Source organism: Pelophylax lessonae, assembly GCF_965119305.1.
Source record: "Pelophylax lessonae genome assembly, chromosome: 2".
Classification (NCBI taxonomy): domain Eukaryota; kingdom Metazoa; phylum Chordata; class Amphibia; order Anura; family Ranidae; genus Pelophylax; species Pelophylax lessonae.
In genome coordinates, this window is record NC_138769.1 from 620,846,278 (window position 1) to 620,860,391 (window position 14,114).

A 14,114-nucleotide genomic window follows, 5' to 3' on the forward strand; every position below is an offset into this window, starting at 1 on the left:
CTTACCGAGTCTGTTTTCAGCCATCTTGTCTCAAAGCTTGGGATTGGTGGAGTGTCCAGACTCTTATTTACCTTCACCTCTTTTTCCTCTACAGTTTTCTCAACTGCATAGATTATTTCTTTCTTCTGGACCTTCAGACCAGGTGTACAGAATGTAGGGATTTGAGGAGAATTCACACGGTTTATATCTGTGGACACAACACCTCCATTATGTACTGTTACAAAGCTCAGAAAGTCACCACAGTGGTTATGAAGCTTTGCTACAAGTAGATTTAAAGAACTGCTAGCCCAATTTAAAGTAGACTTGGACTTCTAAAAGTGAAGGATTTGCGATATTAAGGGAACATTAAAAATGGTAATTACGTCCAAGTACCCAGTGCTTTTCATTGTTCTCCTTGCTGAGAGCAAGGAAGCACAACCCAAAACCCTGCCTCCATACATGGTAAGTGTGTAAAGGACTCAGTCACATAAGCCCATATGCTGAAATCATCTGTTTTACCTAGTTTAAATCTATATCTGGCTAAAAGTTGTGGGATGCCTTCATCCCTGGTATAAGTAAATCCAAATTTTGTCCTCTAGAATTGGGACTATGTAGGCACTTAACGTTAGTCAAAAGTTATGTTTAAAAGAGTATATAGTTTATTAATACAAAAAAATAAAAAAAACATTAAAACTAGCATAATACGGCCATATAAGACGACAGAAGAATATATACAAGCATCTTAAATGCCTCTAACGTGTTTCGAGGACTGTTGTTCAGAGGTGTCACATAGGTGGCGCAGAGAACTGTCTGGAAGGTAAGTAACAGTATAAGTACAGAAAATATTTGGACATACAAGAACAATGCATTTGTAATAATGGATGGTACTGTACTAACCAAGGAGTAATAAAGTTATATAACAGAGGTGCCGCTGTATACTAAAACCAAAGCCAGGAAGGGGGGGGGGATGAGATTTGCGTTGGTGTCCACACCCAACAGGCCGCCCACCATCAGACCCGAACAACCCCAATCAGATAACAAACTGCAAAAGATCCCCCTAAATTCATAGGAGACTGGGCCTCTTGTAGAGTCTATTGGAGGCAAGATCAGCGTATTGCAAAAGACCCAATCTGGAAGCATAAAAAAAAAAAAAAAAAAATGAAGGGCAACATTTATCCCTGTATACTGCTGGAAAGCAATATGGAAAACAAGTTCCTACATGTTTAAGTAACAGAAACTTCCATCTCGAACCACTAATTAAATCAATACCTTATAGCCAATATTTATGTATCAAACGTAATTGCTTGGATGAACACACTTTTAAAATAGAAGCAGATCAACTTAGAGCCAGATTGCTTCTGAGAGGTTACTCAGAAACTTGCCTCAAAAAGGCATATACACGAGCCTTAACCGAACCCAGGCATGATCTTATACACCACAAAAAAACAAAACGGTGATCTCCAAAACCTGTTCAACACTCCTCATCACCAAAAATTCTCTAACCAACATCGTCAATTGCATAGGATAATACATAAATACTGGCATCTCCTAACCATAGACCCCACGGTTAGATCCTTTGTTTCCAGATCAGACGGGCAAGGTCCCTACAGGGTCATTTGGTCCATAGCGAATAAAATCATGATGGCAACAAGGAACCCTGCAAATATCCAGGAACTTTCTCTTGTGGGGGCTGCTGATTTTGCCAATACATGTACACTACCCGAAACCCCCCTATTACCCAACAGCATAACGTTCAAACACAGACACTATGCTAATTGTAGAACAAAGAGTGTAGTCTATATGCTTATCTGTGACTGCAAATGTTTCTATGATTATATCTTTTCTTGTGACAACACTGAAGAAATTACACTTTGCTACAATGTAAAGTAGTGAGTATACAGCTTGTATAACAGTGTAAATTTGCCGTCCCCTCAAAATAATTCAACACACAGCCATTAATGTCTAAACCGCTGGCAACAAAAGTGAGTACACTTCGTACCATTTTGCTTTCCCGGTGTCATGTGACTTGTTAGTGTTACAAGGTCTCAGGTGTGAATGGGGAGCAGGTATGTTAAATTTAGTGTTATCGCTCTCACTCTCTCATACTGGTCACTGGACGTTCAACATGGCACCTCATGGCAAAGAACTCTCTGAGGATCTGAAAAAAGAATTGTTGCTCTACATAAAGATGGCCTAGTCTATAAGATTGCCAAAACCCTGAAACTGAGCTGCAGCAGGGTGGCCAAGACCATACAGCGGTTTAACAGAACAGGTTCCACTCAGAACAGGCCTCGCCATGGTCAACCAAAGAAGTTGAGTGCACATGCTCAGGGTCATATTCAGAGGTTGTCTTTAGAAAATAGACGTAGCAGTATGGGGTGGGGGGAGACAGCCTGTCAGCGCTCAGACTATACGCCGCACACTGCATCAAATTGGTCTGCATGGCTGTCGTTGCAGAAGGAAGCCTCTTCTAAACATGATGCACAAGAAAGCCCGCAAACAGTTTGCTGAAGACAAGCAGACTAAAAAAAGACATAGATTACTGGAACCATGTCCTGTGGTCTGATGAGACCAAGATAAACTTATTTGGTTCAGATGGTGTCAAGCGTGTGTGTCAGCAACCAGGTGAGGACTGCAAAGACAAGTGTGTCCTGCCTACAGTCAAGCATGGTGGTGGGAGTGTCATGGTCTGGGGCTGCATGAGTGCTGCTGGCACTGGGAAGCTACAGTTCATTGAGGGAACCATGAATGCCAACATGTACTGTGACATACTGAAGCAGAGCATGATCCCCTCCCTCCGGTCCTGGGCCACAGGACAGTATTCCAACATGATAACCCCAAATACAACTCCAAGAAGACCACTGCCTTGCTACATAAGCAGAGGGTAAAGGTGATGGACTGGTCAAGCAGGTCTTCAGACCTAAACCCTATTGAGCATCTGTGGGGCATCCTCAAACGTAAGGTGTAGGAGCGCAAGGTTTCTAACATCCACCAGCTCCGTGATGTCGTCATGGAGGAGTGGAAGAGGACTTCAGTGGCAACCTGTGACGCTCTGGTGAACTCCATGCCCAAGGGCAGTGCTGAAAAAAAAATGGTGGCCACATAAAATGTTGACACTTTTGGCCCAATTTGGACATTTGCGCTTAGAGGTGTACGCACTTTTCTTGCCAGCGGTTTAGACATTAACCACTTGCCGACCGCCGCACGACTATCTACGTCGGCGGTCAGCCCCTCACAGGCAAACTAACGTAGGGCTACGTTGCTTGCTTGTGAGGGTCTAGGGAGCGAGCGCGCGCCCCCGGAGGCGCGCTCCCGCGTGGTCACGGACCCCCCCGCGCGTGTGACCAGCGGACCCGATGTCCGCCGGCCACTCGGCGATCGGCGGGGGAGAGGGAGAATGTCAGGCAACTTGTGTAAACAAGCTGCCTGTCATTCTCCTCGCTGCAAAGACACTGATCACATGGATCTACTATGTAGATCCGTTGATCAGTGTCCTTACAGCTGAAGCCACAGCCAATCACAGTAGAAAGCACGCCCCTAGGGAGACACACAGCCCCTCCCTCCCAAATAAAGTTAACCCCTTCACTACCAGTGTATTTTTACAGTAACAGTGCATATATATAGCACTGATTACTGTAGAAATGTCACTGGTAACCCCAAAAGTGTCAAAAATGTCAGTCAAGGGTCCGATCTGTCCGCCGCAATGTCGCAGTACCGCAAAAAAAAAAAAAATCGCAGATCGCCGCCATTACGCGTTAAAAAAAAAAAACAACAAAAATGACAAAATTCTTTACCTTTGTTAGTAAACGCGATAACTTTTGCGCAAACCAATCAAAATACGCTTTTTGCGATTTTTTTTACCAAACATATGTAGCATAAACCAAATTGGCCGAAAAGGTTAAAAAATTTTGATTTTTACATTTTTTTTGGGGGGAATTTCATATAAAAAATGTGAAAAATATTGTTATTTTTGCAAAATTGACGCTCTTTTTTTGTTTATAGCGCGTGATCAAAAAATCGCACAGGTGATCAAATACCACCAAAAGAAAGCTCTGTTTGTGGGAAAAAAAGGACGCCAAATTCGTTTAGGTACAGCGTCGCACGACCGCGCAATTGTCCGTTAAAGTCACGCAGTGCCGAATCGCAAAATACCCCCTGGTCGGAATGGGGGTAAAATCTTCCGGGGCTTAAGTGGTTAATGGCTGTGTGTGTGAGTTATTTTGAGGGGGACAGCAAATTTACAGTTATACAAGCTGTAAACTCACTACTTTACATTGTATCAAAGTGTAATTTCTTCAGTGTTGTCACATGAAAAGATTTAATAAAATATTTACAAAAATGTGAGGGTGTTATTTTGTTAAAGAGAGAATATATATTTTTATTTCATGTTCCAGTTGAAGATGCTGCTGAACCACCTTTTTGGGGGGGTCATGTGCTGGTCCCCCCCCCCCCCCCCGGCCGCCTTTCTACTGACACTTACTGTGACCCCTGTCTATATCAGGTTTGCCCGGCACACTGGGGCCACCCTCATTGGGTGGCCTCTTTTTTGCCACCTTCCACCTAGTGTCCCCTGAGACCCATTTTTCTTGGTCTCAGTTTGCTCATTTGTCAGCTCATGCAACTCCCAGTGCCAGACGGGCCCCGCTCCGATTGGTGGTCTCTTTGTCTGCTACTCTCGGCACAGAGCGAGGCTTGATTCCACCGAGCCTCATTCTGGTTGCCAAATAACACTCTCGGCATCTGTGCGCGCCAGCGGTCGTAGGCCGTCATCACGCTCACATGGCAGGACGATGCCACACGCCCTGGGGTCGGAAGATCTCCATCTTGGCAGGTGCGGTTTTGGCCAGACTATTCAAACATACACTGAACAAAACTATAAAACGCAACACTTTTGTTTTTGCCCCCCGTTTTTCATAATCTGAACTTTTTGTATGTACACAAAAGGCCTATCTCTCTCAAAATATTGTTCACAAATCTGTCTAAATCTGTGTTAGTGAGCACTTCTCCTTGCCAAGATAATCCATCCACCTAACAGGTGTGGCTTATCCAGATGCTTATTAGACAGCATGATTATTGCAGAGGTGTGCCTTAGGCTGGCCACAATAATGGCAACTCTAAAATTTGGAATTTTACTGTATTGGGGGGGGGTATTGCAAAAACCAGACCACCACTTGCCTCACGAAGTGCAACACATCTCCTTCGCATAGAGTTGCCTGGCCTGTAAAATGTTGGTCCACACCTCTTCAATGGCTGTGCAAAATTGCTGGACATTGGCATGACCTGGAACACGCTGTCCTATACGCCGATCCAGAGCATCCCAAACATGCTCAATGGGCGACAAGTCCGGTGAGTGAGTATGCTGGCCATGCAAAAACTGGAATGTTTTCAGCTTCCAGGAATTGTGTACAGATCCTTGCAACATGGGGCCGTGCATTACCATGCTGCAATGTGGGGTAATGGTCATGGATGAATGGCAGAACAATGGGCCTCAGGATCTCGTCACGGTATCGCTGTGCATTCAAAATGCCATTGATAAAATGCACTTGTGTTAGTTGTCCATAACATACGTCTGCCCATACCATAACCCTACCACCACAGGCCACTCGATCCACAATGTTGACATCGGCAAACCGCTCACCCACATGACGCCATACACGCTGTCTGCCATCTGCCCTGTACAGTGAAAACCGAGATGCACTCGTGAAGAGAACACCTCTCCAAAGTGCCAGACGCCATTGAATGTGAGCATTTGCCCACTCAAATCGGTTACGATGACGAACAGCAGTCAGGTCGAGACCCGGATGAGGAGGACAAGTATGCAGATGAGCTTTCCTGAGACGGTTTCTGAGTTTGTGCAGAAATTCTATGGTTATGCAAACCTATTGTTGCAGCAGCTGTTCGGGTGGCTGGTGTCAGATGATCTTGGAGGTGAAGATGCTGGATGTTGAGGTCCTGGGCTGGTGTGGTTACACGTGGTCTGCTGGTTGCAAGTACTGCCAAATTCTCTGAAACGCCTTTGGAGACGGCTTATGATAGAGAAATTAATATTCAATTCATGGGCAACAGCTCTGGTAGACATTAATGCAGTCAGTATATTATTATCTTACATCTTGTCTAAATTGAAGAATTGCCACTAGATGCTAGTGTTAAGGTCAACCGCACTTTGGGTATGTGTATCACTCTTCAGAGGTGGTATGGGGACCTGCAACTGTTTTTCCTCCTGTCTCTTTTCTCATCCCTTCTTGTCTTCTCCATTTGGCAACCTGGGATCTCCAGGTATATTTTTAAAATTATATATTTGATTATCTGTCAGATATGGAGTATTCTGTATAATCAAGATGTGGTGATTCTTTCTTGGACTAGCTTCCATATTTGTCCTTCCTTCTCTTGTAATACTGAATACCTACCTCCCCGGGTAATCGACTGAGCCCAGGGAGATATATATACTTTAGATCTCTACCCAGTTTTCATCTGTCTGTCAGTTTAGTGATTCTTATGGTTACATTTCTCCCTGCTTCATACATGATCTTGAGGTGCAGGAGTATGCTAAGTATACTTTGCTCGCTTTCCATCCTGTTCCTCATGATCCTTGACGATTGTTGCCATGTCTCATCTCCAGATTGACTCAGCTGTGCCAGTTGCTATGTGGTCTATCACTATGCTGCAATCCTAACAACTCACTGTGGGGGAGGGAATGTCTGAAATCCATTGAATTACACAATATAAAAGAACGTATACATCTCCCCTGATCCGAAGAAGTTTGCAGAGACAAAACGCATCATCCAGTGATGGCTGTTACTCTCAGAGGACAGGTAGGTGTGCTCTGAGCTGCTCGTGAAGCCTTACAAACCGATGTGTGTGGCGAGACACTGACCGGCAGTAGCTGCCATACTCACCGCACTTTATATTGGAAAAAGGAGAATCCAGCTCATGGGATCACCCTCTTCAGCCTCGTCTCCCCTTGCTAACACAGATACTTAATTTGGACACTCTGAAACTGGCTCCTAAGTTCTTAATCACCAGCCTGGTCACGGTCAACTTTGGAACTTCATATTGGGGGCACAAGTGACAAGAAGCAGTGAGTATTACACTCCCCATGTTTGGGTGATATAGTATTATCCTGCTCAGGCTACCCTCTATCTGCATTGAACCGTCCGTCCAAGGTGGATGGGTGCTTGAACTTTCAGCCTTTATACTCTTTGATTGGAATACCTGACATTAGTGGAATATACTGTTTTTCCATTCACCTATAGTCAGTCTTAGCATCTCCCTTTAGATGGACTGTGTATTTACACCAGCAAATGTTTTATCAGGTGTGTTCCTCTACAATGCTGATTAATTGGATCAGCTCATGTTGCCTTATCAGATATATAGCACTCTGAAGAGCGACCCACACCGCCAACATTAAATCTGACTTTTTGAAATGTGATACACTTATCACTGTGGTTCTTAACTCACATATCAAGTTGACTTCAAGTCATGTAATTTATGCCAACCATCACATTGGTATTGTGCTTCACTACATAGTGGGAGTTCTGATATCTGCACTGGACTGTCTATCAAATGTGGATGTGTGTTTGAACTTCCATTCATTATACTCCTTGGTTGGAATACCTGACATCAGTGGAATAAACTGTTTTTCCATTCACCCATAGCAACTCAGAATCTCCTTTTGGTTGGACTGTGTATTTACACCAGCAAATGTTTAATTAGGTGTGTCCTCTTACTAAGCTGATTAATTGGATCAGCTCATGTTACCTTATCAGAAATATAGCACTCTGAAAAGCGATCCACACCTGCAATATTGAATCAGATTTTTTGAAATGTGATACACTTTCAATTCACGTTTTCAAATTGATTCCAAGTCATGCAATTAATGCTAACTATCACATTGCTAATGTGTATCACAGCATAGCGGGAGTTTTGATATTTGCTTATTCTGCCACTGTGAGTGACATATCCCCTGTATTAATTCACCTGCACTGTCATTGGGATGTTCTTTTAATCATGTTAATGTTGTCTTGTGATTTGTGTTTGCAGCTGTGTGTGCCAACATGTTATTAAGTCTTAATTTTTGAATAAAGTATTTCTTTTTACCCTTCACATTGCGTGGGTATCGCCTTATCTTGTGAATGGCTACTCCCCATTCCCGTATTTGTTTCCTTTTACCTCGGGGGCGTGTAATGAGAGAAAAAGACGGTATTTCAAAAAATGCCCACGATAACAATACCGTGTGTATGCAGTACCGCGATTTATCGCATTACCAAAAACTGGCACATCTCTATTAGTGACTGCTGTACTTTGGTATCTGCTTTCTTTTTATGTATCTGTTCCAGCGCATATATTTCTTTTAATAGTTTTTCCATATCTCTTGATCTTTCCTTCTGTCTTGCTGCCATTTTATTTTCGATTTCTATATCCTGAATCAGTTCCTCTTTCAACCTCTATGTACTTGTTCTATTTTGTGTTCCCGTGAGCCTCAACCTCGCTATTACCCGGGCATGGTCTGAAAGTAATGTTATTTCTATAGATGATTTTACTACCGATTCTAGAAGTCTGTGTTCCACTAGGATATAGTCTAACTCCCGAGTACGTATCATGCACTGGGGAGTGGAATGAATAGTCCTTTGCCCGAGGATGTTGGGCTCTCTAAACATCTACCAGTTGGCATTGGTGTAATTTCTTCTTTACGATTCTTAGTGGATGATCCCCAGTCATCAGTGCATGCGACGTACTGTCTATTCGTAGGTCCATACAGAAATTAGTCTCCTACTAGCCTCCTGGGTACACCTTCCTATCATCTAGCTCAAATCTACCTCCTTTTGCCACCCCTTTCGCTCTTCTTATTGGGGAATCCCCATAATACAATGTTGGGTAAAACTTTGAATACAATTTTACATTTGTATCCTGTGCTATGTGCGTTTCTTGTAAGATTATGTTTGCAGAGTATCTTTTGATTTCCCATAATACACATTGTGTCTTTTTTTGGGGGGTAATTAACCCTCTAACATTGTAGGTTAGAAAATTTGGAGTGGTCATATTGAGTCTCCGTCTTCCCTCTCTCCCCCCCTCCCCCAATGATGAGGCCGTAGATTGGGGGGCTCGCTAAGGCAGATAGGGGGATCAACCCCATTAGGTGAGTGGGAGACTCAAAAGGACAGAGGATTTTCAGGACAGTAACCCCTTCCTCCCTTCCCTGTTCCAACGGTCTTACAAATTGGAATTTCTCCTGGTCATAGAGCAGAGCCATGTATTTTCTATTAGGGTCTTCTTCACCTGTCTGCTCTGGGGAGGTGCTCTATCTAGCTCCCTCACTGAACCTACTTCCCCTAACTTTGGGGCGAAGTTCTGGAGCCTGTCAGATTACAAGGTTCACCATCCTTTGTTTCTTCAAATATGTCCCCCTTTACCCCCCAGTCCAGCAAAGTCCTTACCTATATTTTCCTCACGTTCTTCTCGCTCTATTATCTGTTCAGATTCATATTTCTTTTTCTAGAGATCAGTTGTCATTAATGATCTTCCTGGGTAGTTTTTTCTTTCCTGGTTACTGTCCATCCAGGTATATGCGGTATGGGAATTTCCAATATTTTATAGAAGTCAGTAGTTCTTCTGGGAATCCAAGCATGCTAGGAAGACCCAATTATACCATTTAATAATCTCCTCCTCCTTAGTGTCTCCTGTGAAAGATCTGCGAAATTCTGGAGATTGACACTTTCATATTTAATTGGTGGCTTCCCCTTCAAGTTCCCCCAGATTTGGGCTTTTTCTTCATAATTTTGGAATCTTATAATTATGTCTCTTGGGGCCTCCACTGGGATACCTTTTGATTTTCTAAACCTGTGAACTCTCTTTTTTTAATTGGTTCTGTCTCTTTTCTGCCGAGTAGCGGATTGAATATTTTCTTCATATTTTCTATTAAGTACCCTTCGTGTGGCGGTTCTGGTAGGACACATATTCTTCGATTTTTCTGATCTTCAAGTTTATATGCCAGATTTCTTTGTTCGATTTTTAAGACTTTCATTTCTCCTTTTAGTTAAATTACGATTTGTGTATGGCTATCCAGTCTCTTCTACTCGTGACAAAATATGACCCAAATCACTGTGTATTGTTGCCATTTCCGTTTTTAGATAATTTTCTAATGCTGTGAACATGGCCGCCATTTCTGTCTTTGTAGGCAATTTGGCGTTCAGGTTTTGTCCTTCCATGTATTCCGTCTCTGAATTACTTTCAGGGTCCTGGTCTGTCCTAGACTGACTAAGCATGCTTGTGCCTGTCGATAGTCTGTTTTGTCCATTTGTATCCTTTGCTTCTACCCGTTTTACAATGGTTCCTTGTTTTTTTTCCACTGTCTGCTTATCTGAACCGCCTTCTTGGGACATACTTTTTTATTGTTCCTGGACTTGAACCTTTTTTTAGGTGACTTTGCAACTGCCTCTCCTCTTGCAGATTTCCCTCTCAGGTTGTGGGTTTCTTTTTTTATATCCTATTATTGATATCTTAATTAGCTACACCTCTCCATAACTTGCCGCCCCTTATGATTTTTCTTCTGTGACCCCAGCACATATGTTATTAACAAGTGGAGGTGAGCCAGGCTAGTCCGTAACAATCTACTCCTTAGTAGTGTGAAATTTGTTCATGTAAGATAACATTAAAAAAAGAAATCCAGAAAATAAGGGCTCACCGCTTCTGGTCTGGAACTTGTGGTCTATGTGGGTTTACTGCAGCTTCCAAGGCGGGGAGGGGTCTGTTCCACCCTATTGTGTATCCTTTTTTTGTTCAGGAGGACTTCAGGAGATCTTAATGGAGTTGCTTGTTTATTTATTTAAAGCTTGTCCGCTGGACTTCTTCTCCTGCCAGGGCTGGTAAACCTGCGCTCCCACATGGTCCTGACCTGTCTGACCAAGCCCTTCCTTGCTGGCCAAGCACCTCCGCTCTCTCCCGAGTCCCACCAAATGCTTTCAGGTATTTTCAGACCCTCCTCCGTTGACCTCTGAACACTGTGTGCTATGCATTTTACATACACCTGCACTCTATACATTACACTGATTCTTGCACTCTCTACATAGGACTTACGTTTTTAGCCTCTCCCTCGGTTAACACAATTCTGCCACTCCTACTCCCACCTCATTAAGGGCCCATTCACACAGCAATGGACAGCTGCTGCACATTAAACTGCAGCAGTTTAGTGTTCGGCAGCTGTTCTGTTCTGGCTGTAGTGAACCAGCGGTAGGAGGTGGTGTGGTTCGCATTTCAGCGCATCACACAGCACCTTTCTTTTGTGTTTTGTGCTGCTGTACAGTGACATATGGTAAAGAAGGACTCGCAATTCATCCAAATGTGTAATATATTATAATATACAGTATAATTAAATACACTTGAGATGCACAAACATCATTTACTAGCTGATGGAGAAAAACACAGACTACACAGGTTGGAAGGGGGAGTCAGGGATGCAGGATTTTGAATGTTTTTGCATGTCACATACATGCATAGTGACAGGAAAGTAATGTATCACATTTACATGCTTCATTTTATAGAGGGGGATGTTTTCATCTTGTAAATTAATGTGTGAAATTGTTTAAGGAATAGCTTAGATATAAGTAGTGCTTCCTGTTTCTTTTCAGAAAATAAAAAGGTACCAAGTCTATGTATGTACATATACAATTGTATATACTGGATAGCCTCAGATGTGCCCCTGTTCTTACCATGGTGCCAGATTATGAGAACATTACCATGGGCAGAAGTGTGAAACATGCTAAAAATATTTCTCTGCATCTTTTTGCTGTTTATTCCATGCTAATGTGTCATGCATTTCCCATGTTAAAACATATGAAAGTCTGAGAAGCAAAAGCAATTGTGTTAGGATGTATTCAACGTATACCATAAATAGCATGCAGTTAACACACCACCATAAACATCTGTAGGTGACCCTCCATAATGGATATACAACTGTCAATATTACTTATTTTATTAAGTGCAATAATAGGACCATACCTCTCTCCATTGCTTGGACTGCATGCACATCTTTTGAAGAGCTACAATCTTCAGAAGAACCGTCAGAGCCACTAACAAAAAACAAAAACACATTCTACTCACAATACACAAACATAGGCATCATATTACAGATTAACAAGTGTTAGCAATACAAATAAATGTGGGATGCTGTTTGGGTCCTACCCGTTTTGGTGCCAACCACTGTCATTATGTCAGTCTAAAAAATAATGCACAAAGATTTTTATATTGCCAATTATCTTGGACACCAAATGACAGCCTGATCACCAAGTTCTAAAATGGTCCTTGGAAAAAGTAATGTTGTCTGGCACTCCTTTTATACTGTCATAGGACAACAAAGATTTGAATAATAAAGAACACTAACCCTCTCATACTTTCAGGTTGGTTTGAGTCACAAGTCTCTTTGTCTGCTTTCCTGTGAACTTTTAGTCCAGGGGTGCAGAACACTGGGGGCAAGGGAGAGTCAACGGAGTAGAAATCTACTGAAAAAAAAAAGAAATATATATATATATATATATATAATGTTACATAGTAATGCAGTTTAAGCAATAATTACCACTTGGATTTTAGAAACTGTAAGGTTTAGGGGTTAAGTTTAAAATCGTGTTACCCCAAAATTTGATATTGCATTTATGCATTTGCACATTCCTGCAGATGTTTGAAAATGCACCCCGATTTCTCTTTTATTCATTTACTCAAAATACCTGGTGATCCTACCACTCCCCCTTCTTTGCTGTACAATCTGACTGTGCTAATCACAGAAGCAGGTCCCTACCAGTATGGTCAGTGAGCGAATCAGTGAATCCTTTTTAGAGCTACAGGATGCTGTGCTGATGTTTGGCATGCCTATATCTCCAGTAGTCTGTTTAGCTGCCAAATCTACCAACTGTTAATTGTAGCCAGTACAGCAGCAAAGATGCCTAAGAATACAGAACCTGACCAACAAACACTAAACAGATAACCCTCCAGCTATGGTGAAGAGGACTATAAATAAGGCTGGGGATCCAACTTTACATATACTTTGTTTATGATAAAGCTGAAGTTTAGTAAATTATCTCTCATTCTGCTAGTTTTGGTTTCTGTAATAATCCATCTTTTAGTGATGCCAAAGACCCCCCTACAACATCACTTAAGAGGTGGAATATTACAGTAAAAGCAGGAGGGAGGGATACAAGTCATTAGAAGTACAATACACTAGTGCTGTATTCCCTAAACTTTTTTTTTTTACCAAAATATAGCGGTGTTGATGCAATAGGGTAATGTGCCCGATTTACCAATAAGGAGCTAAGAATGTTTACTCAAAGTAAGAAAACATATTTTTTTTAAATGATCAAATCATTAAAAAAAAAAAATCCTGTTTACTTATTCCATCTGCACATGATTGGGTATTGAAAGGGAGCAGGAATTTGGTTTTGACATGACTAATTGAGTAAAGTGATGATTCACCAATGTTAATTTTGTAGACTAAAATATTTTCGTCGACTAAATTAACACTATTTTAGTTGAATAAAATATGACTAAAACTAAAAAAAAAAAAAAAAAAAAAGGCATTTTAGTCACATGACTATGCCTAAAACTAAATCAAATTTGCTGCCAAATTTAACACTGTTATTCACTCAATTTGAGTGATTTTTTTTTTAAGCAAATCAGCCTGTGTTAGTCAAACACTTACATGTATATTACCATATTGCAGTACTGCCTTTGTAAAACAAATATCCAGGCTTAGCACCTACCCTGCACTGAGATGCTGGCTCAGGGATGACAATCATGTGAATCCTGGTGCCTGCAGTTCCTTGCAGCATTCACAACCAACTAACTATCTAACACAGGCCAACAGCTGCAACTTCTCACCCTTTGACTTGCTACAAAGTCACAATGTTGCAGTCTGATCACTGTGGGAGAGGAGACTTAGGCTCGGTTCACATATATGCGATGCGGGAAGGCTGCGAATTCGCAGCCTGTTCCCGCATCGCACACGCACCCCCGGCAGTTCACACTGCCATATGCGATACGCTGGGGGTGTCAATGTAATCTTAACGACACCCCCAGTTTGATCGCATATCGCAGTGCGATCGTGCAGTTCGCACAGGAGCGGATCGCACAAGAGCGGATCGCACAAGTGT

General features: G+C 42.2%; 1 protein-coding gene across 1 annotated transcript in view; it reads right to left on the reverse strand.

The window, feature by feature from the left end:
- The window catches only part of SKA3 (spindle and kinetochore associated complex subunit 3), an 82,647-nt gene that overhangs the window by 34,648 nt on the left and 33,885 nt on the right, over positions 1–14,114 (reverse strand). The window contains exons 7-9 of the mRNA XM_082246719.1: positions 12,356–12,470; positions 11,974–12,044; positions 6–187 (exon numbers count right to left, since the gene is read on the reverse strand). Coding sequence (XP_082102845.1) covers positions 6–187; positions 11,974–12,044; positions 12,356–12,470 — 368 coding nt within the window. The remainder of the gene's footprint in view (positions 1–5; positions 188–11,973; positions 12,045–12,355; positions 12,471–14,114) is intronic.